Here is a 24,443-nt window from a genome sequence, read left to right as displayed (position 1 = left end):
CTTCCCCTGTGCTGAGCACTGGTTGGGCAGCACCTCGAGTCCGGTGTCCAGTTCTGGGCCCCCCAATTTAGGAAGGACATGGAGGGGCTGGAGCGTGTCCAGAGAAGGGCAACAAGGCTGGTGAGGGGTCTGGAGCACAAGTCCTGCGAGGAGCAGCTGAGGGAGCTGGGGTTGTTTATCCTGGAGAAGAGGAGGCTCAGGGGAGACCTCATCACTCTCTACAACTCCCTGACAGGAGGGTGCAGCCAGCTGGGGGTCGGGCTCTTTTCCCAGGGAACAGGGACAGGACAAGAGGACACAGCCTTCAGCCGCACTAGGGGAACTTTAGGCTGGACATTAGGAAATATTCTTCACACAAAGCGTGATTGGGCATTGGAATGGGCTGCCCAGGGAAGTGGTTGTGTCACTGTCCCTGGAAGTGTTTCAGGAAAAACTGGATGTGGCACTCAGTGCCATGGTCTGGGTGACAAGGCGGTGTTGGGTCCCAGGTTGGACTTGATGCTCTCCAAGGTCTTTTCCAGCCTGGTTGATTCTCTGATGCTTGTGACACTGCAGGGCCTGGTGGCCCTAAGAGGACCATGGTGACACTGTGTGTGACATGGCACCACAGAGACAAGGGGCCATTGTGACACTGTGGGGCTGAATGGAAGCAAGGAGTGCATTGTGACAGTCTGGGTCCTGGTGGAACCACAGGGGCCACTGTGACACTGCAGGGCCTTGTGGAACCAAGGGGCCATTGTGACACTGCGGAACCAAGGAAACCCTTGGGAGAGCCTGGGGACAATGGAATCAAGGGGCCATTGCTCCATTGCAAGGACTCTGGGAACTGAGGGAACAATTGTGACACTGTGGTGCCCCGTGGAACCAAGGGTCCCTGGTGACACTGCAGGATCTTGTGTCACCAGGGCTCCATTGTGACACGGCAGCACCAAGGAATTCATTGTGGCTCTCTGAGGCCTCATGGAACCAAGAGGCCACAGTGACCCTGCAGGGCCTTGTGGAACCATGCAGAGCTCTGTGACAGAGCAGGACCTTCTGTCATGATGGGGCCATTGTGACACTGCAGGGTCCCATGGAACCAAGGGGCCATTGCTGCTCCTCAGGGACTCGTGGAATGAAGGAAACATGTTTGACACCGTGGTGGCCCTTGGGACCAAGAGGCCATTGTGAAACTGTGGGACCAAGGAGGGCATTGCTGCCCTGCCAGACCTCATGGAACCAAGATCCATTGTGACACTGCAGGGCCTTGGGACCAAGGATCCATTGTGACACTGCAGGGCCTTGAGGGACCAAGGATCCATTGCTGCACTGCCAGGCCTCATGGAACCAAGGATCCATTGTGACACTGCAGGGCCTTGGGACCAAGGGCCATTGTGACACTGTGGGGCCCAAGGACCCAAGGGACTTGGTGACACCAAGGGGTCCCATGGAACCAAAGGGACATTGTGACACTAGGAGGCCTCAAGGAATCATGGTGACCATTGGGTCACTCTGGGGCCTCATGGAACTGTGGTGACACCAAGTTGGCTGGGAGTGCGGATCAGCTGGAGGGCTCTGCACAGGGACCTGGTGAGGCTGGATCCAGGGCCCAAATCCAACAAGGTGAGGTTTAACAAGTCCAAGTGCCGGGTCCTGCACTCTGGCCACAACAACCCCTACAGCCCTACAGGCTGGGGACAGAGTGGCTGGACAGCAGCCAGGCAGAAAGGGACCTGCAGGGACTGATGGACAGCAGTGGCACAAACAATGACATTTATTTGTAGACAATATTGAAAATGTAAAGCAAAGAAAAAGAACCTCCAAAATGAAACAAAAAAGAAGTTTCAGAGATGACTTTTATTACAAGTGGTTTGCAGAAACTGGCCATCAGTTTAATGTTTCTGAAACCATCCAGACATCATCAGTGTCCACACTGCAGCCTTGAGCTCCTGGTTCCTCAGGCTGTAGATGAGGGGATTCAGGGCTGGAGGCACCACCGAGTACAGAACTGACACTGACAGATCCAGGGATGGGGAGGAGATGGAGGGGGGCTTCAGGTAAGCAAACATAATAGTGCTGAGGAACAAGGAGACCACAGCCAGGTGAGGGAGGCAGGTGGAAAAGGCTTTGTGCCGTCCCTGCTCAGAGGGGATCCTCAGCACGGCCCTGAAGATCTGCACATAGGAGAAAACAATGAACACAAAACAACCAAATGCCAAACAGGCACTAACTGCAAGAAGCCCAAGTTCCCTGAGGTAGAAGTGTGAGCAGGAGAGCTTGAGGATCTGTGGGATTTCACAGAAGAACTGGCCCAGGGCATTGCCATGGCACAGGGGCAGCGAAAATGTATTGGCCGTGTGCAGCAGTGAATAGAGAAAGGCACTGGCCCAGGCAGCTGCTGCCATGTGGGCACAAGCTCTGCTGCCCAGGAGGGTCCCGTAGTGCAGGGGTTTGCAGATGGACACGTAGCGGTCGTAGCACATGATGGTCAGGAGGGAAAGCTCTGCTGACATGAAAAAGACAAAAAAAAAAATTTGGGCAGCACATCCCTTGTAAGAGATGGTGCTGGTGTCCCAGAGGGAATTGTGCATGGCTTTGGGGACAGTGGTGCAGATGGAGCCCAGGTCGCTGAGGGCCAGGTTGAGCAGGAAGAAGAACATGGGCGTGTGCAGGTGGTGGCCGCAGGCTACGGCGCTGATGATGAGGCCGTTGCCCAGGAGGGCAGCCAGGGAGATGCCCAGGAAGAGGCAGAAGTGCAGGAGCTGCAGCTGCCGCGTGTCTGCCAGTGCCAGCAGGAGGAAGTGGCTGATGGAGCTGCTGTTGGACATTGGCTGTGGCTGCACACGGAGACCTGTTCATGGAGAAAGCACAGTGACGAGTCAGGAGAGACTGCTTGGAGCCAAACCTGGGCCATTTCCGGTAGACTGTCCTGCTGGGACTCACACACCCTTGTTCCTGCTCTGGGAAAACCTTCACCCAGGTCCCTGCCTGAGCTCCAGTTGTGCTGGCTGTGTGTGCCAGGGGCAGCCAGGGCTGTGCATGGAGGCTCTTGCGGAGCCATCCCTGCTCCATTGCCCTGGGTTTGTGGCCATATGGCAGAGGGACAAGGTTGGATATTCAGGATTTTTCAGGCCAATCACTCCTACTGCAGAAAGGGATGGTAGCATCTGCAGTCACACTTCTAAAGGAATTTCACTCTATTTCTTAAGGAAATAGATAGCACGAGTTGATTTTTGGAATTGTTTTCCTACCCACACATCATTCCTGGCTCTCTGAAGTCAGAAATCACCAGCATTCCTGCTGCACTCAGAGTTTGCCACTGAGACATGTGAGAGGCAAAGTATTCCCTGTGGATGGGGGCAGGTGAGGGGCTGAGACATGTGAGAGGCATGTGGCTGAGGGAAGGTGAGGGGCTGGATGGGCTTGTTCCCAACTGCCCTGGCTTTGCACCTTTGGCTGCAATCAGAGCACAATCACAACCCTGGGTCACCCTGGGATAAACCAGACCCTGCCCAGAGCAGAGGGATCCCTGAATGTCTCACCCTCTCCAAAGGTCTCTGGGCAAGCCCTCAGCACCCCCTTGTGCCAAGGACACTCATGGCTCCCTTGGCCAACCCAGCAGCATTTCCTCAGCTGTGGCATCTCTGCACTTCCCCGTGGGACATTCAGGGAACTCCCAGAGGCTCTGGCACAGCTCTGCACCCAGGAGGGCAGCTCAGAGATGGGAAGGGCACAGCAAGGAGATGCCCGGGTGTGCCCATGATGGGATCTCAGGGAGGGGCTCAGCTCATTCCCCTTTCCCATGGACTGCTTTGCACACAGCCCCACAGGTCCCAGGGAAGCTTGGACACCCCATTCCCATGGACAGCCCTGCCTGGCAGGAATGCCAAGGGCAGTGCCTGACTCAGCTGCTGCAAAGGCCAAAGCCTCCCTGAGAGCACCAGAAAACACTGACAATATCAGGGGAGTGCAGAAACAGGAGAAGATGTTGTGGTGCTGTGCCTGAGAGGGCAGGGCAGAGACAGCCGGGCACTCAGGACAGTGTTCCCGTGCCCAGCTGTGCCCGGCACCTCCCACACACCAACAGTGCCCTCCTGCCCCAGCACTGCTCTGTTCAGCCCCCTCTGCTTCCCTGAGCATCTCCCTGGGCCTGGACATTCCCTCCTGAGAGGTGCCTTGTCCCTGCCAGCGCTCACAGAGCCCATCCCACCCTGTGTGCCCTCGGCCCGGCCCTACAGAAACCTGCCTGTGTGCAGGGCCCTGGCTGGGGCAGGGTCTGTGTGCAGCTGGGCGAGGGCAGCTCAGGAGAGCCCTGCTGGGCCCTGCAAAGGTGATGCTGCTGCTGTCCAGGGCTGAGGAGTGGCTGAAGGCCCTTTGGGAGGCTGCCAGCAGAGAGACTGACCACCCAAAGTCACAGTTCTGGAGTCTCTGTAAATGTTCAAACATTCCTTTGATGATCCTGTGTGTCCCTTTCAACTCAGAATGCTCTGTCATTCTGGGATTACAATTCCTGTTCTGCTTCTCTCATCCCACTGTTGTTTATAATCAATAGAGAAAAAAAAAATCCTTGTAATAGTGTTAGACCAATAAAGTAAAAACCAGACCTTTATTGGAAGCTTCCAGGTGTCCCAGTGGGGATGAGGCACACCTGGCCCCTGATTTCAGCAATTTCTTAAGGTTGATTAATTAGGATATTTAACAGGAACATCCAATAGGAGATTCAGTTGCCCCAGTTACACACCCCTGGCTCAACCCATTGGAGTATGTCTAAGGACTTCTATGCCCCAGGTTTTGTTATCACTGCGCACATTCAAAAACCAAAATGTTCTTCTTCTACGTCCTCTTCCTGATAATAAGACTATACAGAAATACAGGACTGTGTTTAGAAGGTCAGCTTATTGTTCTAAAATCTAAGAAAAAGATTAGGAAATGTACTAAAGTTAATTAAGGATCGCAGTTATAGAAGTATATAATAGAAATTTAATAGAGCCAATTAAGTGTTTAATAGAGTAAAGTAAGGATTATAGTTTTATAACTATATAATAGTAATTTACAGACCTACAAATATATTAAAAATTTATGAAAGGAAAAAATCTTTTTGTCTCATCCTTCTCCAAGCAGGAAATTGAAAACACTCTCAGGAAAGCTCCTGAGCTTTACAGCAATCCCAGGTTTACCTTCTTTGGGAAGTGTCCTGCGGAGCTGTGCCCAGGCTGCTCTGGAGCAGGGAGCAGCCCTGCCCCAGCCAGCAGCTCTCAGCAGCAGCACCTGCCCTGCTCAGGGTGGCTCCTTCCCCCCACAGCTTCTCTCCAGCGCTGGGAGCAGCTCCCCGGGCCGGCTGAGAGCTGTCCCTGGCAGGCAGCAGAGTCCCTGGCCCAGCACAGCGCCCTGGGCTGCAGGACCCTGCTCTGCAGGACAGCCCTGGGCACCCCTGGCTGCTCTGCACAAGAGATGATCAGAGAATGTACTCACAGGGTCTGTGGGCATTGGGATGTTCCAGCTGTAGGAGATCACTCCAGGAGCTGCAGCTGCATTGTCCTGCAGCCAGAGGTTCCTGTGCCAAGGGCTGCCAGTGATTGTGCCCCAGGCACTTCTCAGCACCTTCCCAGCCCTGACTGATGGAAGCTCTCTGTGCCTCTGTGCTGTGCCCGGGCTGGCTGCAGGCAGTGCCCCAGCCCTGCTGGGCTGGGAGAAGAGCTGCTCATCCAGAGAAATGTGCTTTTGAAGCTCTCCTTGGTTGCCAGGATCACCCTCTGTGCCAGGAGCCCGGCCCAGCTCAGCAGCACAGACACAGCACAAGGACTTTAATGACCCTCTGGGGCTTTGTGCTCAGGCCCTGAACATCAGGCCCTGAGAGGGAGCTGCAGAAACCTCTCCAGAGCTCCAAGTCAGAATCCAACTCCAAAGTTTCTTTGACTTTTAATGGGTCCCACTGAGGGACAGGACTGAGAAAGTGTCCCCAGGCCCCAGGCAGAGCAGAGAACTGGAGGCACTGATGACAGGTGGGGACAAAGAGAAGCCAAGTCCTGGTGCCCTGGGGCACAGCAGGCTCTGTGCCACCAAGGGCTGTCAGGAGACACCTTGTCCTGAGGCACTGGGACCTCCTGGCACAGCCCCAGCCAGGCTGGGCACTGTCAGCCCCTTGTCCTGCCCTCAGCATCCCCCCCTAGCCCACATCCCAGTGGCCTCAAGAATCTGCTGGAAGGAGTCCCTGGGGAGCCTTGCTCAGGAATGGCCCTGGGGGCTCCTTCATGCTCCCAGGGACTGCAGGTTTTTCAAAGCACTTTGGCTTTGGCTTTTGCCTTGGAGTCTCTGAGAGCTTTGTGCCGTCATGGCCTCCAATTATCTCCTGTAATTAGTCGCTGGAGAGACTTTGTCAGGAACAACACTCAGTGGGGGTCATTAATGCTTCAAGGTACTGCCGTTCTTTTAAGGTACTTGGTGTTTCCCTTTTGATACAGATTCTGTGAGATAGATTGTGCAGTCACAGCCTGAAATTATCTGTTTTAATGAGTCCCTTGAGAGCTTTGTACTGACAATCAGTGGGGATCATTGATGCATTGAGATACTCAAGTAATTAAGGGTACTTTGGATTGTCCTTTTCACTATGAGTCCCTGAGAGATTTTTGTGCCGTCCTGGCCTCCAGTTCTCTCCTCCAAGGAGTCCATGAGGAGCCTGCGTTGGGGATGGACCTCACTGGCACCCGTTAATGGCTCGAGAAACTTTGGGTTTTTTCTCTGACTTTGACTCCTGGAAAGGTTTGTGCAATCTCCTCTCAGGCCCTGAGGTTCCAGGGCTCAGCTGCAAATGCACCACGGTTCTCATTAGGATGAAGCAAGTCCTGAGAAGCCATGGCTGTGTGTTGATTTCCCTCTGCTCTAATGCAGTTCATTAAGAAGTTTTCCTTTTACAGTTATGGAGAAATATTTCAAAGAGCTTCTAAGAAATATGTATTCCTATTTTAAAGAGTGTCTTTATAACTGTCCTCTTTTGAGAAGAGCTGATTGCAGCATTCTGTGATTGATATTGATGTAGGGCCACTCCTAAGGAGGTCTGGCCAGGTCAGAGAAGTTTTACCTTGAGGTCTGACCCAGTGTGGACAACCTTGCCCTACATTCCCCAACCCCATGTGAGAAACAATTTTCACTTTCAATAATTTAAATAGTTTTATTAAGACCTTATCAAAATACAACAGACGAGTGAATAAAGTAAAGAATACAGTGCCAGGAGCAAAGGATTCAGTCACCATGTGCTCATCTACAAAATGGATGTTCTGTCTTTTATACCTCCAGCCCCTCCCAAAGTCTTGTCAATCCACTCCTCCTTCGCTGTCCAGTGGTGGAGATCACTTTCTTACAGCTTGATTGGAGCTCAGGCGCTGCCATAGCAACAAGCCCACCCTCCCAAATGCCCTGACTGCTGAGGGCATCCCATGATAACAATGCAAGGGGGAAGGGAAAGATAACTATACACCTGCACAACTTCTCTTAACATCTACTTAATATTCACCCCTTAATTGAGAGAGTTAACCATAGGATTACTCATCTGTAACAACCCCCTGTTTTCTGTTTTTACAAGTCATTTTGCTGGAACAATTAAGTAAAAAAAAAATTCTCTCTCTCTTGAATGAGTCATACTAGCATCTGTTGATGTGGGCAAGGACAGCAGGAACAGGAGAAAAATCTCAGGTTTTCCTTAGACACACTTATTTGGAATGGACAAAAGGGCCTAACAGAGGTCCAGGATGGCTTTGACTCCCATCTATCATGCCTATGTGGTTGCTACCCATAGTCATTGTATCTTAGGGGTCCAGAGGCCAGCTCGGTCTCGCCCTCCAGTCCCTGTTGTATTCAAAGACAGTTGGGGAATGACAGTGGTCCAATATGGCCTTTTGTCCCTACCTTACCATGCCTACGGGGTTGCTACCCACAGCAGGGCTATGGAGTCTTCTTGGAAGTGAACAAAGGGGTCTTGCCCTCCTTCCTTTGTCTTATTTTCTTAAAGAAGCTGTCCCATTACCTCTTACGGTCCCTTGTGTACTTCCCCATAACAGGTGCTGGTAATTCTCACCCATTAAAACAGGAAGACAGTTGTCGAGCTGGCTGGTGGAAGCTTGACTTTAGGCGTCTTGGTGTTTTTCTGGTTGTCTTTCAGTCTCTGCTTGAGATTCAATCTCATTTCATCTGGTCTGGATGTTATATGTTGTCAATTCTTTGTGGTTTTCCTGCTGGGCCTTTAACTCTGTTGGCATGAGTCCATCTGTGGGCATGAGTCCATCCCCACTCTGCAGTTCACACGGCTGATTCGGTGGTGAGCAGTTCCTGAAAGGGACCTTCCCACTGAGGAGTTAAAGGGTGATCCCTCCATGACTTGATCATCACCCAATCGCCAGGATTAATATTATGGATTCTGAAACCCAGGTGGTAGTTTGAGGAATAGTCCCTTTATGTCTTAGCCCTTCTAAGGTTTCTGCTATAGACATAATGTATTTCTTGGCATTGGCTTCCCCTTCCTCATAGAAGGCAACCCTCTGGGGTGAGGTCAAAAAGGGTAACCCAAACATCATTTCATGGGGTGACACCCCCAGATCTGACTGGGGTTGAGTTCTAAGTCTTAATAAGGACAAAGGGAGACATTTCATCCATGACATTTGGGTTTCAATCATTAGCTTATCTAAGAGCTCTTTTAAGAGTTTGATTCATCTTCTCAATGTGACTAGAACTCTGTGGATGCCATGGAGTGTGTAATTCCCATTTACTCCCAGGGTTTGAACAACATTTTGCAATATTTTAGAGGTGAAATGAGCTCCTTGGTGTCACGATCCGCTTGTGCGGGGTGTCGTGATGGTTCTTTTCACCGATCCCAAAAGTGCAAAAAGGCAAACAACAAGGGACTATTAGTTAATCACAACAAATGCACCTTTATTAGGGGCCAAAACAGTAAATGTGATAGTGGGGATCAGAAAGGAGATAAAAGGATCGAGAGAGAGAGAGAGAAAAGAGGGGGATGGGAATAGCTACCAACACAGGCGAGATCCTCAGTGGTCCGGACGATGGGGATCCGTCTTGTCGTGTCGGGGAAGTCTTCGAAGTTCTGGTCAACTCAGGGGTCCAGTTATAGTCCACAGAGGAAAAAAGGGGGGAACATGCAGGACAATGAAAGTCTGTTGCAATTGCGGCAGGGGAACAAGTGGCTCCACTGAAACCACCAAGGCAGGACTAACACAATGAAGAATAAGTCCATTGGAATTACTGAAGAAGAACAGGTCATGTCATTAGTGGTTTTCCCACTCTCTGTGGTAGGGGTCTCAGTCTCAGACCTTAGGAGGAGGGTTTTCCATCTCTGTCCGTCTGTCACAGTGGTAACGGGGCAGATGAGAGGTCTAGGGCACATGAGAGACCACTAGGGTCACCCCAAAAGTTCATTCAGCTTCAAAAGGCGAGTGGGCAAATATGCAGTAGGCCGTTCCTTGCTGGGTTCATGCCAGGTCCTTGCCGATTCCTTGCCAAGTTCTTGCCGATTCCTTGCCAAGTCCTTGCCAGGCCTTGTTCGGAACAGCTAACGTAACGGTGCAGCACCTGCACCTGCACTGCCGCTCTCTTCAAGCCAGAACTGTAGCGGGGGAAGGGGTTTCTCCTTGTGGCAATCGGTAGGCAAAAGTGGGGGCTTCAGACGGCCTTACACTTGGTCTGAATCAATCCTGTTCACCATCCCATATTGGGGAATGATTGATTCTAGAAGTGTTTTACTCACAACATTGGCATTGGCTTTAACCGTGGGTACTGCCTCTACCCAAAGAGTCAGGTCACCTACTATCACTAGTAAAAACTTCCACCGTTGTACCTGGGGAAGCTCGGTAAAGTCTACTTGGATGTTTTGAAAGGGCTGTAAGGCTAGTTCTCACCCTCCCCTGGTGTTTTCCTCATGACCTTCTCATTTACTTGTCATATCACACACCTTTCAATTACATGCTTAGCTATCCCAAAAATTCCTATGCAGCCCCAGTCCCTTAGAAATTGATCACTTAGCGCTTGTGTACCCCAATGTGTTGTTCCATGTATGCCTTCTAGCATTTTCCTGCCAAGGGGTAATTCAACATTTGCCTCCCATCTGCTAATCTCCACTTCCCTTTGTTATCTTTCTTGGCTCCTGTTTTGAGGAATTCTTTCTCTTCTGTCTCACTGAATACGGGGACTTCTTCCATTTCTCTCATAGGGGTTAATGCTATCATTAGTTTTCCTGTCCCTGATTTGGCTGCATTCTTAGCATCTAAATCAGCTAAATGGTTCCCTCGTGCTTCTTGAGTCACGCCTTTTTTACGTCCTTTAACATATACTGCTGCCACTTCTTCTGGTAATTGTAAGGTTTCTAACACTTCTAAAAGTAGTTTTTAGTTCCTTTCCCCTTGAATTTAATAGCCCACTCTCTTCCCAAATTTTTCCTAAAGGTGTGCACTATTCCAAAAGCATATTTTGAGTCTCTATATATTGTTTCTCTTTTCTGTGTGAATATTTCCAGAGCTCACTTTAGGGCATACAACTCACATGCTTGGGCTGACCAGTTGGAAGGTAACTTTCCTTTTTCTAGGGCCACTAACTCTTCATCTGCTATAGCCCTCCCCAATACCCTGTGCCCTGGATTACCCATGAAAATCCATCGATGTACAATCGTTTTCCACCTTGGAGTGGTTGATCTGTTAGGTCCTCTCTTACTTTAGTTGGATAGTTTATAAGCTCTAGGCAATTATGTATTAATTCCTCACCTGGTTTTCCATCTAAAACTGGGCAGGGTTGAGTTGGTTACTCACGACTAGCTCTAAATCATTATCTATTAAGATGGCTTCATACTTCAGCACTCGGGAATCAGTAAGCCATTTCTCAGCCTTCTAGTTGAGGATACTCTTTACTGAGTGAGTGGTATATATTTTCAATTTCCCCCTAAAGGTTAATTTTTTGCTTTCTTCTACGAGTGGGGTGCTCGCTGCCACCGCCTGAATGCAGGTTGGCCACCCTCAGCTGACAGGGTCTTGCAGTTTTGATAAATAGGCCACTGGTTTCCTGGATCCTCCCCGGTCCTGGGCTAACCCTCCATGTGCTGCCCCTTTTTCTATATCCACAAACAGATAGAAGGGTTTGTCTAAGGCAGGAAGACTCAGTGCTGCTGCACTCACTAATTTTGGCTTTAAAGCTTCAAAATTTGCTTGTCGTCTTCTTCCCACCTAATCTCTTCTTCTGCTAACTTTTCATACAAGAACCTGATGGCCTGCGTGTATCCTTCAATCCATAGCCTGCAATATCCCAACAGGCCTAAAAACCTTCTGACTTCTCTCTTAGTTTTTGGTCATGGGAGTGAGGCTATCCCTGCAATTCTCTCAGGGTTCAGCTGCTGGCTCCCTTGACAAATCACATGTCCTAGGCATTTTACTTCCCTCCCTACAAATTGGAGTTTCCCTTATGATACTCAAAGTCCTTGGTCCCCCCAGAAATTTACCAGTGCTGTGGTGGATTCTCGAACTTTGAGATAACTTGAGAGGAGCCCAGTGCTCCTTGCTCCCCTGTGCTGACACGTGAGTGTTTGTCTGGTTTTGGGATGGCCCTGGCTGTGTGAGGGGTGCTACATGGACACGAGACAGCCGGTCCTGTCCCGCTGGGTCCCAGCAGTGCCTCACAGCAGTCCTGCATCCACGTCAGGATGCCGGCCAAGAGAGGTCCTGGAAGCTGAGGCAGCTGATTTTAAGCTTGTACAGGTGCCTACAGGCCAAGGCCAACGGTGTTCCCTCAGGATACAGCAGTCCTGAGGGGTCTCCCTCATTCAAAGAAATCAGCAGACAAATGCATTGTCAGCCAAAAACCCTTTTATTGACCTGGCGGGAGGGCAGGGGTCAGCACCCCACTAAAGTGTTTCTCTGCCACATATAAATTTCAATGGGTTGATGTGGGAGTTGTATCAAAATCACCATCCATCTTTACACTGCTGAGGTGATTCCATAGACAGCGGGTTGGAAATACATTGTGTCAGATTCCCATACTTGAAGCTGATGTCCGGGCGCTGGCCAGGAGGGGTCTCGATGCCCCAAAGCAGCACAAAGTCTTCCTCAGGGCTTCCCTGCACAGGGCTGATTCCACACTTGCCCTTAGTTCTTCTGGTAGACTGTGTCTAAAGCTTTTTGTCAGGTCACTCTCATGTCAAGTTAGGCCTGCCAGGTTTTTGTTATGCTAACTGGTGCTAAGTACTTAGGCATGTCTGTGCTAATTACTTGTTTACTCATGTGAATTGCTTGTGCTTACTTATGTCAAACAAAGGCCTTGTTCCATCCCCAAAGGTGCCTGAGGCCACCCGCTCCTTGTGGCACCAGTTGCTTTCCTGTGGGATGTTCTACCTCCCCGAGGGTAAAGAGGGAGCTGCAGAAAGAGCTTGCCAGGCTGCTCTCCATCCTTTCCCAGCACTCCTGGTGAAGTGGAGAAGTCCGAGCTGAGCGCAAAGGTGCAAATGGAACAGCCGTGCACAGGAAGGCTCGGTGGGAAGGATGATCCAGGATCCATAGGCCTGGCAGCCTGAGCGTGCTCCAGGGGAAGGCCTTGGAGCAGATCCTCCGGAGTGCCATCCCACGGCACCTGCAGGGAACCAGGGCGTCTGCTGGAGGGTGGGAAAGCTCTGCGGAGGGACGGGGACAGCTGGGGCTCCTGGCGGGGTGTTGAGGGCTTCTGTGCGGGAGTTTGGGGGGCTTGGTGCTGGTGGGGTGTTGGAGAAGGAGTTGTCTGGAAGGTGAGAGGTCTAGGCTGGAATTTGAGTCAGTTTGAAGGCAGCATCTGTGCTTTGGCACAGCTTTGGTTACGGAGGGCAGAAGGAATATCTGTGATTTTCCTCTTCATGGTCCTGATTGTCCTGCAGGGAACAAGAGGGCAGAGCTGTACTTTACTGGCCACTCAGATCTCTGTACCAGGGGGAGGATTAGCCCTTTTGCCATCTACTCAATTCTTTCAGCTACTTTTCTACCACTGAGTGGACTTTGATTTCTTGAGAGCTTTTATTTCTTTAGAGAATTAGGATATGATCATCCATTCATAGAAAACCAAAGAATGGCCCTTGTTTTTTCCCTTTTTTTGTGCAGTGCTCTGTTCTGTAAAGTGACCCTCAGTGGATGAGGTTAAGGCAAATGAGTTGCTGCTTTGAGATTGGAAGCAAAATTCCGACTCTTCACCTCCTCAGGCCATCCCAATTAATTTGGGAAGTTTGCAACTTTCTGGAACTACTTGAGTCGAGCAATGGGAATTAAGGCTTTCCTGAATTGAGGATTCTTACTTGCAAGACTCTTCTGTGCCTTCGCCGCTAAGGTGTTTTTGTGCTGAAGGCAATAACTGCAATGAGAAAATAATTTCAGCATGGAGTAAGAGCTTCTGACAGAGAACAAGTGTTGCCAGCAGTTGCTCCAGGTGCTCCTGCCAACAGCCCCTGTAGGACAGAGCACAGCCCCCAGTGCACGTGGGCTTTGGCTCCCTCTGGCACAGAAGCCCCCCACGGGCACAGGTCTCTGGGGCAGGAGACGGGCACCGGTGCTGCCAGGGCTCGGGGGGTGGCAGGTCTGCTTGGGCAGGGACCCTGCCACACCTGTTGATGTCAGCGCTCCCCGGGCCCCAGGGGTCAGAGCAGCATTCCTGCCCTGGCCCACACGTTCCTTGTCTGTGTCACACCCGCGGGTTTAGGATGGCCACCATGTGGGATGTGTCCCAAGGAAGCTGTGCCAGTTTCTGTGAAGGCCCCGTGCCCTTCCCAGCACAGCTGCGTCGGCAGCCCTGGGGGCTCCTTCTGCTGCCCTGAGCCCGCAGAGCAGGGCAGCGTTTGCTGATGGTTTGAGCCGTTCCTAAAGATCCTGTCGGGCTGTCTTAGACACTTGGGGTGAGGGATTCCTTCCAACCCGAGCCACTTTGGGTGGGCTGGGGGCGGCCCCAGGGCAGGGGGCAGTGTGTGCAGGGGCCCTTTGTGACATGGGGCAGCACGGTCACCGTGGCATGGAACGGGATAGCGTGTCCAAGGGCCCTTTGTGACACGGGGTGACATAGGAGCTGGCGGTGACAAGACCACGCCACAGTGCTCGGAGCACGCGATGGGACAGGACGGGACAGAGCGGTGCCGTGAGGAGCCCCCGCACAGCGCACTCGTTCGTGTCTGACCCGGAGCTTTTCTGAGGTGTCATTCCTGCAGCTGACCTCGAGGCCAGACCACAGGACTTGGTGACCCGTGGCCTTCCCGAGGCTTCTCTTCTGCAGGTGTCCTCGAGGGCAGACCGTGGGACTCTGTGCCCTGGAGGCATCTCCCATCCCTGCCACCGGTGCCCTCGAGGCCAGACCACAATCCTTGACAGGAGTCTCCTGTCCTTGTGGCAGGAGCCCTCGAGACCAGAGTGCAGGACTTGCTGTCCTGTCGCCTTCCTGCGGCTTCTCTCTTGAAGGTGCCTTCCAGGCACGACTGCAGGCCTTGCTGACTCGGAGTTTTCCGAGGCATCTCTCCTGCAAGTAGCCACAAATCCAGTCACTGACATGGAGCAGAGACCCCCAAGAGTGCCCAAGCTGTCCTGGGTGGAGGAAGAAGAAGAAGGTGCTGGAGCTGGCCCAGCACAGGAGACTGAAGAGGTGGTGCGGTTCAAGCCTCAGCAGGAGGGTGAGTGGCAGAACTGTGCTGCTGCGTTGGCGGCTGCAGCCAGCTTGGCCACATCCCATCCCATCGCATCCCATGGCATCCCATCCAATCCCAGCCCATCCCAGCCCATCCCCTGGGCACTTGCCCATGGATAGGACTAAAGAGGGGCCGGGCAGACACCCCACAGTGCCCGTGCTCCATCCCCTGGGGCATCCCAGGGCTTTCCCTGCCTGGGGAGCGCAGGGCTGGGCTGTGTTCTCCGGCCTCTCCCGCAGCCCCTCAGCTCAGGCTGCGCTCGCTCTTTGCCAGGTGCAGCCGTGCACCGCACACGAGAGCAGGACCCCGCCCGTGGCCTCTTCCACAGAACAGCGCAGGTACCTGCAGCCATCCCCAGCTGGGCTGGGCCTGCTGTCACCGCTCAGCCGAGCACCGCGCTTGGAGCATCCCTGGCTTCCTGCCCTTCTCCTACAGCTGGTTTGCAAATTCATCAAGAGGTTTCGGGAGGAAGAGACCAGCACCATGGGCACAGGGCTCAGAGCATATTCGCACATCTTCAAAACCAAGACCTGTGCTGCCCTGCTGGATATGCTTATAGAGGAGGGGTTTTCCAATCCAAAGGAAGTAAGCAGCCTGTGGCCATGGTTTGATCCTCCCAGGAATTGCTTGGCCTCCCAAGCCATGGCTACTGCTCACTGGAAGCCTTTGAGGCCATGGCAGTGTGGTGGGAAGGGAAGCACTTCTCTGGGGAAGCTGGGGACATTCCTCCCTCTGGCAGCTTTCCAAGTCTCCCCGTGCCTTCTCCAGGTGCCTGCCATGGTGAGGTACATCCACCAGTGGCTCATGGCCAGTCAGTTTGCTGAGCACAGGCTGAACAGGGCCCTGCTGGATCTCACCGAAGAACAGCCTGCTGATGTAGTAATGTGTCCTGGTTTCAGGCAAATTTGGGAGAAAACCTACAGAAGGAGCCCCCAGAAAGCAAACCCCCACGGGCCCTCCCCCACCTGGCTCGGGAAGAATTTCCTCAGAGAGTAGTGGAAACAACCTTTTTATTGAGCAGGCAAAGCACTCCCCAGCACAAAAAATGAGCAACACCAGATGACAAAAACTCTTTCACCACACTGAAGAGGTGACAAATTCAGAAAGTCTCTGCTGGGAGTGGTTGCCCAGTTCTCGGTCTCCGGCACTGGGGATGGCTGCTGCAGGTCACAAAATACTGGCTCTCGTTGTTTCTTGGTGTTTCCCAGGTCCCAGTCCTGAGCAGGTTCAAATGGTATTCAGGAAAGGGAAAGAAAAAAAAAACAGTCCAGGGAAAAAATTGGATTGCCTAGCTAAACTAACTAATAAGCAAAAGCAAGGGCAAAAGCAAGAACCAAAAGAAAGAGCAAAGCGAAAGCAAGCAAGCCAGCAAGCAAGCAAGAAAGCCAGCAAGCCCTAGCCTCTCCTAGACACAAACTGTGAGGGCAGGTGAGCCGGCTGATAACAAGACAAAACAAACCTTCACTTTTCGGAGCCAGTCCCGAAGGTACAAAACATAACATCAAGCATAAACAGAACACACGATTGGGGATGCAAGCACCATAATGTCACCTTAGGACATTCCAGCCCTTATCTCCAAATCGTCAACATAACTACCAAACATCATGCAAAAACTTCATCAAGTAAAAACTTCCATCTTTCACTTACTCAGACACATTTCCTTCCATCTCTCTTGCTCAAATCTTCGACACACATTTCCTTCTATATCACTTGCTCAGACCTTCGACACTTATACATTTCCTTCTGTCTCATGTTAGTGTGGTTTAATGTAAAGACAGGGGCAGTAACATCCAACAAACAGAGATATTTGCATATGAGTCTCACCCCACAATCAGATCGCCTTGAGGTACACATTGTGTGGTTCCACATTTCTGCATTATTCACCATGTACAACCTGGTCCCTGAGCAAAGACAATCCCACAAATGGTTTGTCTGTACTGGAGGCAGAATTGATCCACACTGTGTTCCCTAACAAACCTCTGATATGTGCCACTGGGACTTTATCTCCATCTGCTATATTCAGGGATTCAGACTGGGCAGGACCTGCTCCACTGGTGGAACCTCGGGTGGTAACTAACCAGGTGGCCTTTGCTAAATGCTGCTCCCAGTTCTTGAAAGATCCCCCACCCAATGCTTTCAAGGTGGTTTTCAACAGTCCATGGTACCTCTCCACTTTGCCTGCAGCTGGTGCATGGTAGGGGATATGGTACACCCACTCAATGCCATGTTCCCTAGCCCAGGTGTTGATAAGGCTGTTCTTGAAATGAGTCTCTTTGTCAGACTCAATCCTCTCAGGGGTACCATGCCTGCACAGGATTTACTTTTCAAGGCCCAGGATGGTGCTCCGGGCAGTGGCGTGAGGCACAGGGGAGGTCTCCAATCATCCCGTGGTGGCTTCTACCATTGTGAGCACGTAGCGCTTGCCTTGGAGTGTCTGGGGCAGTGTGATGTAGTCAATCTGCCAGGCCCCCCCATACCTATACTTGGACCACTGCCCACCATGCCATAGTGGCTTCACCCACTTGGCCTGCTTGATCTCAGCACACGTCTCACAGTCATGGATAACCTGAGAAATACTGTCCATGGTTAGATCCACCCCTTGATCTTGTGTCCACTTAGAGGTGGCATCTCTGCCCTGATGACCTGAGGCATCATGGGCCCATTGTGCTAGGAGCAGCTCTCCCTTGTGTTGCCAATCCAGGTCTATCTTTGACACCCCTATCTTTGCAGCCTGATCTACCTGCTGATTGTTTTGCTGCTCTTCATTAGCTCTACTCTTAGGGACGTGGGCATCTATGTGGCGAACCTTCACAGGTAGTTTCTCTACCCAGGTAGCAATGTCTTTCCATTCTTCAGCAGCCCAAATTGGTTTTCCTCTATGCTGCCAGTTAGCCGCTTTCCATCTCTGCAGCCATCCCCACAGAGCATTGGCTACCATCCATGAATCAGTGTAGAGGTAGAGCTTTGGCCACTTCTCTCTTTCTGCAATGTCTAGGGCCAGTTGAATGGCTTTGAGTTCAGCAAGTTGACTTGATCCACCTTCTCCTTCAGTGGCCTCTGCGACCCATCATGTTGCGCTCCATACGGCTGCTTTCCACTTCCGATTCATCCCTACAATGTGACAGGAACTGTCAGTGAAAAGAGCGTAACGTGTTTCCTCTGCTGGCAGTTGGTTGCATGGTGGAGCTTCTTCAGCCAGTGTCACTGGTTCTTGTTCTTCATCTGTGACACCAAAACTTTCACCTTGGGGCCAATTTGTAATTGCTTCCAAAATCCCAGGGCGATTCAGTTTACCAATATGGACGTGCTGCGTGATGAGAGCAATCCACTTGCTCCATGTAGCACTGGTGGCATGGTGGGTGAAGGGAACCTTTCCTCTGAACATCCACCCCAGCACTGGTAGTCGGGATGCCAGGAGGAGTTGTGCTTCCTTACCAATCACCTCTGAGGCGGCTTGGACACCTTAATAGGCAGCCAAGATTTCATTCTCTGTAGGGGTGTAGTTGGCTTCAGACCCTCTGTAGCTCCGACTCCAAAATCCTAATGGTCGGCCTCGAGTCTCCCCAGGCACCTTCTGCCAAAGGTTCCAGGACAGACCATTGTTACCAGCTGCAGAGTAGAGCATGTTCTTCACCTCTGGTCCCATCCTGACTGGGTCAAGGGCTAGTGCATGGGCGATTTCCTGCTTCATCCAGGCAAAAGCTTGTTGCTGCTCAGGGCCCCAATGGAACTCGTTCTTCTTGCGGGTGACCATGTAAAGAGGGCTCACGATCCTACTGTACTCAGGAATGTGCATTCTCCAAAAGCCTATGGTGCCTAAGAAAACTTGTGTTTTCTTCTTATTGGTTGGTAGGAACATAGCTGTGATCTTGTTGATGACATCCGTAGGAATCTGACACCGTCCATCTTGCCACTTCACTCCCAAGAACTGGATCTCTTGAGCAGGTTCCTTAACTTTACTCTTCTTGGAGCGAAACCAGCTTCCAGGAGCATTCGGATGATTTTCTCTCCTTTCTCAAACACTTCTGCTGCTGTGTTCCCCCACACAATGATGCCATTGATGTACTGCAGGTGTTCTGGAGCCTCACCCTTTTCCAGTGCAGCCTGGATCAGTCCATGGCAGATGGTGGGGCTGTGCTTCCACCCCTGGGGCAGTCGGTTCCAGGTGTACTGCACGCCCCTCCAGGTGAAAGCAAACTGAGACCTGCATTCTGCTGCCAGAGGAGTGGAGAAAAACATATTACCAATGTCAACAGGGGTGTACCACTTTGCTGCCTTGGACTCCAGCTCGTACTGGAGTTCCAGCATGTCTGGCACAGCAGCGCTCAGTGGTGGAGTCACTTCATTCAATGCATGGTAGTCCACTGTCAATCTCCATTCTCCTTCAGATTAACGCACAGGCCAAATGGGGCTGTGGAAGTGTGAGTGGGTTTTGCTGACCACTTCTTGGCTCTCCAGCTCTCGAATCATCTTATGGATGGGAACCACAGCATCTCGAGTTGTTCTGTACTGTCGGCGATGCACTGTTGAAGTGGCAATTGGTACCTTTGCTCTTCTCCCTTCAGAGGTCCTACTGTAGTTGGATTCTCGGACAGTCCAGGCAAGGTGTACAATTGCTGGACGCCCTCTGTCACTGCAGCTGCTATCCCAAATGCCCACCTCAGTCCTTTTGGGTCTTTAAAATATTCCCTTTGGAGGTAATCTATGCCCAAAATGCATGGGGCCTCTGGGCCAGTCACAATAGGGTGTTTTTTCCACTCATTTCCAGTCAGGCTCACCTCAGCTTCCACCAAGGTAAAGTCTTGTGATCACCCTGTCACGCCAGCGATGGAGACAGGTTCTGCCCCCACATGTCTCGATGGGACTAATGTGCATTGCCACCAGTATCGACCAAAGCCTTCTATATTTGTGGTTCTGATGTGCCAGGCCAACGAATCCACGCAGTCCAGAAAACACAGTTTTCCTTCACCTCTACCTGGCTAGAGGCAGGGCCCCTCTTAGCTTGGTTATCCTTCTTTCCTTGGGCATATGTCTTAGAGCTTCCTTCAAGGAGATCGGACATGTCATCATCATCATCATCATACCTGGCAGCTTGGCTATGGGCAACTGGAGCTGCTTTCCTTTTGGTGGAACTTCCTCTCTGGGTCTTGCCTTCCTTCAATTCATGCACCCGTTGTGCCAGAGCAGCAGTAGATTTTCAGTCCCATCTCCTCATGTTTTCTCTGCAATCACTCAGGAAGAACCACAGCTCAGCTCATGGGGTGTACCTTCTCTCCCCATCTGGGGAACGTCTGTGTTGGATACCAGGACCTCTAATTTGTACTGCCGACATTTGGAGAAGGTCCTCTTTAATCTCCTCCCTGAGTTTCTTGTGATTCTCCTCTATCTTGTCTTCTAATTTCTGCAGACGTGTTTCCACTGCTGCAATTCTGGCGTCTGTTGGGCCATGCACAGCATCTGCATATGCCTGGAGCTTCTTGGCCATATTGAGCACAGTCTCATCCTTCTCATCCCGCTTCATTATTGCTAAAGCAGAAGCGCATTCATGTGGCCCCAGCCGTACAAGTTTTCACCACATCACAGACGTACATGGTACCATGTCTGGATTCCTAGTTGTCATGTCATCTGAGAAGATAATCTGTGTCACTGCCATTTCTCTCAGGCGTTGGATCCCTTGTTCTATAGTCTTCCACTGGGTCTGCTGCATATGAAGATCATCTGCACACAGGTATCTTTGTGCTACACTTTCCAGGACCTGTGCCCAGAGGCTGTGAGGGTTAGCCCCCTTCATCATTCCTTGGTCGATGACAGGATTGTGTGACAGGGATCCCAAATGCCTCGCTTCAGTGCTGTCCAGAATTGTAGCTTCACCTGCAGCATCCCAAAGATGGACCAACCAGCTAATTATAGACTCATCAGGTTGTCGAGTGTAATCCTTTCTTAGGCCACGGAGGTTCTTTAGAGAAAAGGACTCAATATTGGCTTCTGATCTTGTACCAGTTTCTTTGACTCCTGATTTTGTGTCAGGAGGCGTTGAGGGTCCTTCTCCTGCATCATAATCATCATCGTCATCCACTGGTCGATCGGTCTTGTCTGTGCACTTTCCACTTCTCGTGCTGGTAGCAACAGCCACTGATTGAGGCTTACAGTCTGGTTTAGCTGCTGGCCTCGAGCCTGGGCTGTTGGCTGCAGCCTGAGCGACTGGGATCGCTGCTGATTTATCTCCCTGCCCCCCTTCCTCTGCTGCCCTACAGGACCTAGCAGAGTGCGATAAGCATATGCCAGGGCCCAGCTCACTGCAGTGATCTTTTTCTCCTTAGAGGTATCATGGCACTTCTCTTTCAGGTACTTTGCCACCTCAACTGGGTTCTGAATTTGTTCACATGGAAAGTCCCAGACTATAGGGTCAGAAAACTCCTTTAAGATTTGGTCCATTTCCCACACCACTCAGGATTTCTCACGCCTGGGTCTACTCCTGGGTCAGGGGTCTCATCAGCCCTTCTAGAAATCTCAGCCCTCATTCTAGAGAAGCTACAGACTGTATAGAGAAAGCTTACCAAATTAAATACCAGAAAGATGGTCTCTTTAACATTCAGGGGAAACTGAACATTCTTCAATAGGGATGTAACAGATTCAGAGGAGAAGAAGGAAAGCAAAGGCTGAAAAGCCTGATCTCCTGCTTCTCCTCTAACAAACTGGGTGCACAACCATAACCATGAACCAAACATTCCTGGAACAGACTCCAGCACCTTTATAAACCTCCTGCAAGCCATTACAACCAAGCCCAGCCCAATGGATATTCTGGTCAGTGCCCTTCTACTGCAAAAACTACATATTAGGGACAATACCGGAGCTATATCGGGATAAGAAAATAAACCTAAGGACCATAGAGGTATTAAGACCTCAAAAAACCCTAGGGACCAGAAACATATGCAGGCCTGCACCCCAAGAGACATTATGAATTCAAAAAGCATTGCCAGTAACTGTTCTATACCAGCCCAGAGTAATTGCAACCAAAATATGATTAGAACAGGGTTTTTTCCACTCTCTCGAGCCACGAGCTAGGCACCAAAATATTTGTCCTACATTAGGGCAAATTTGGGAGAAGACCTCCAGAAGGACCCCCCGGAAAGCAAACACCCCATGGCCCCTCCCTTACCTGGTTCGGGAAGAACTCCCTCGGAGAGAAGTGGAAAAAAACCCTGTTTATTTAACAAGCAAAACACTCCCCAAAACAAAAAACAACACCAGATGACAAAACTCTTTCACCGTTCTGAAGAGATGACAAATTCAGAAAGTGTCTCTGGGAGTGGTCGCCCAGTTCTCGGTCTCCAGTGCTGGGGATGGCTGCTGCAGGTCACAAAATGCTGGCTCTCGGTGTTTCTTGGTGTTTCCCAGGTTCCAGTCCGGAGCAGGTTGGGATGGTATTCAAGAAAGGGAAAGGAAAAAAAAAACAGTCCAGGGTAAAAATTGGATTGCCTAGCTAAACTAACTAATAAGCAAAAGCAAAAAGCAGGAGCGAGAGCAAAGCAAAGCAAGCAAGCCAGCAAGCAAGCCAGCCTCCCCTAGACACAGACCATGGTGGGGAGTTGAGCCGGCTGATAACAAGACAAAACAAACCTTCACTTTCAGAGTCAGTCCTGAAGGCACAGAACATAATATCAAACATAAACAGAACACACGACTGAGGATACAACACCATAATGTCACCCTAGGACACTAACCGAGGGAGTTCCACTAAAGTGAAGATAGTCTCAACCTCCCATGACCGAGCAGCTGGGTATGATCTGTCAGATCCCCTTGAAGGTACCTCTACCATGTATGTCCAGGAAAGAAATAATAACCAGGGTTAGAGCCTCTAGCCAGAAAGAGGCACAGGAAAACTGGATCTCCTGGATGGTGTGGATCCAATGGCCTGGCATATCAGAGCCACAAAAATGTGATGCCTTAGTTGACACTGGTGCACAGTGTACCCTGATACCATCAGGACATGTGGGAGCTGAACCCGTTTCCATTGCTGGGGTGACTGGGGGATCACAGCAATTGGCCCTGTTGGAAGCTGAGGTGAGCCTGACTGGGAAGGAGTGGCAGAAACATCCTATTGTGAGCGGCCCAGAGACCCTGGGTATTCTGTGCAGAGACTTCCTCCAGAACGGCTATTACAAAGAACCAAAGGGACTCAGGTGGGCTTTTGGCACAGCTGCTGTAGAGGCAGAGGACATTAGGCAATTGAACACCTTGCCTGGACTATCAGAGCACCCATCTGCAGGAGGACTCCTGAGGGTGGAAGAGCAACAAGTACCAATTGCCACCTCGACAGTGCACCGCCGGCAGTATCAGATGAATCGAGGTGCCGTGATCCCCATCCACAGAATGATCCGTGAGCTGGAGAGCCAAGGGGTGGTCAGCAAAACCCACTCACCCTTCAACAGTCCCATCTGGCCTGTGCACAAGTCTCAATGGAGATTGACTGTGAACTATCGTGCCTTGAATGAAGTGACTCCACCGCTGAACGCTGCTGTGCCAGACATGCTGGAACTCCAGTACGAGCTGGAGTCCAAGGCAGCAAAGTGGTACGCCACTGTTGACATTGCTAACACGTTTTTCTCCACTCCTCTGGCAGCAGAATGCAGGTCTCAGTTTGCTTTCACCTGGAGGGGCGTGCAGTACACCTGGAACCGACTGCCCCAGGGGTGGAAGCACAGCCCCACCATCTGCCATGGACTGATCCAGGCTGCACTGGAAAAGGGTGAAGCTCCAGAACCCCTGCAGTACATCGATGGCATCATTGTGTGGGGGAAGACGGCAATGGAAGTACTTGAGAAAGGAGAGAGGATCATCCAGATTCTGCTGGAAGCTGGCTTTGCCATCAAGAAGAGCAAAGTCAAGGGACCTGCCTGAGAGATCCAGTTCCTGGGGGTAAAGTTGCAAGACGGATTGTGTCAGATTCCCACTGAGGTCACCAAAAGGATCACTGCGATGTCTCCACCAACCAGCAAGAAGGAAACACGAGCTTTCCTAGGTGCCATAGGTTTTTGGAGAATGCACATTCCCGAGTACAGCCAGATTGTGAGCCCTCCCTACCTGGTTACCTGCAAGAAGAACGATAACTCCTCTGGGGCCCTGAGCAGCAATAAGCTTTCGCCCAGATCAAGCAGGAGATTGCTCAGGCAGTAGCCCTTGGCCCAGTCAGGACGGGACCAGAGATGAAGAATGTGCTCTACTCTGCAGCCGGGAACAATGGCTTGTCCTGGAGCCTTTGGCAGAAGGTGCCTGGGGAGACTTGAGGCAGACCACTGGGATTCTGCAGCTGAAATTACAGAGGGTCTGAAGCCAACTGCACTCCCACAGAGAAGGAAATCTTGGCTGCCTATGAAGGAGTTCAAGCTGCCTCCGAGGTGATTGCCACAGAAGCACAACTCCTCCTGGCACCCTGACTGACAGCACTGGGGTGGATGTTTAAAGGAAAGGTTCCCACTACCCTCCATGACACTGCTGCCACATGGAGCAAATGGATTACTCTCATCATGCAGCACACCCGGATTGGAAACCTGAATCGCCCTGGGATTTTGGAGATAATTACAAACTGGCTGCTGGTGAGAACTTTGGTCTCACTGATGGAGAGCAGCAGGAACAAGTGACAAGGGCTAAAGAAGGTGCACCATGCAACCAACTACCAGCAGAGGAAACTCGATACGCTGTTTTCACTGACAGTTCCTGTGGCATCGTAGGGATGAACTGGAAGTGGAAAGCAGCCATATGGAGCCCCACACAACACATAGCACAAGCT

At 51.2% G+C, this 24,443-nt stretch overlaps 3 protein-coding genes across 3 annotated transcripts in view; 1 reads left to right on the top strand and 2 right to left on the bottom strand.

Moving 5' to 3' along the window:
- LOC137467193 (zinc finger protein 850-like) overlaps window positions 1-24,443 on the top strand; it is a 528,258-nt gene that overhangs the window by 156,882 nt on the left and 346,933 nt on the right. The gene's annotated exons all lie outside the window — the stretch shown is intronic.
- Window positions 1-24,443, bottom strand: part of LOC137467192 (zinc finger protein 271-like) — a 443,780-nt gene that overhangs the window by 81,345 nt on the left and 337,992 nt on the right. The window lies entirely within an intron of this gene.
- On the bottom strand, window positions 1,872-2,462 carry LOC137467178 (olfactory receptor 14J1-like). The gene has a single exon (XM_068178720.1). It carries the CDS (start codon window positions 2,460-2,462, stop codon window positions 1,872-1,874), a length of 591 nt encoding a protein of 196 aa, XP_068034821.1.

Source organism: Anomalospiza imberbis, unplaced genomic scaffold (genome assembly GCF_031753505.1).
Source record: "Anomalospiza imberbis isolate Cuckoo-Finch-1a 21T00152 unplaced genomic scaffold, ASM3175350v1 scaffold_53, whole genome shotgun sequence".
NCBI classification, from domain to species: domain Eukaryota; kingdom Metazoa; phylum Chordata; class Aves; order Passeriformes; family Viduidae; genus Anomalospiza; species Anomalospiza imberbis.
Note: the sequence above shows the minus strand (reverse complement) of the source record. Positions and strands in the feature narration are given on the sequence as shown.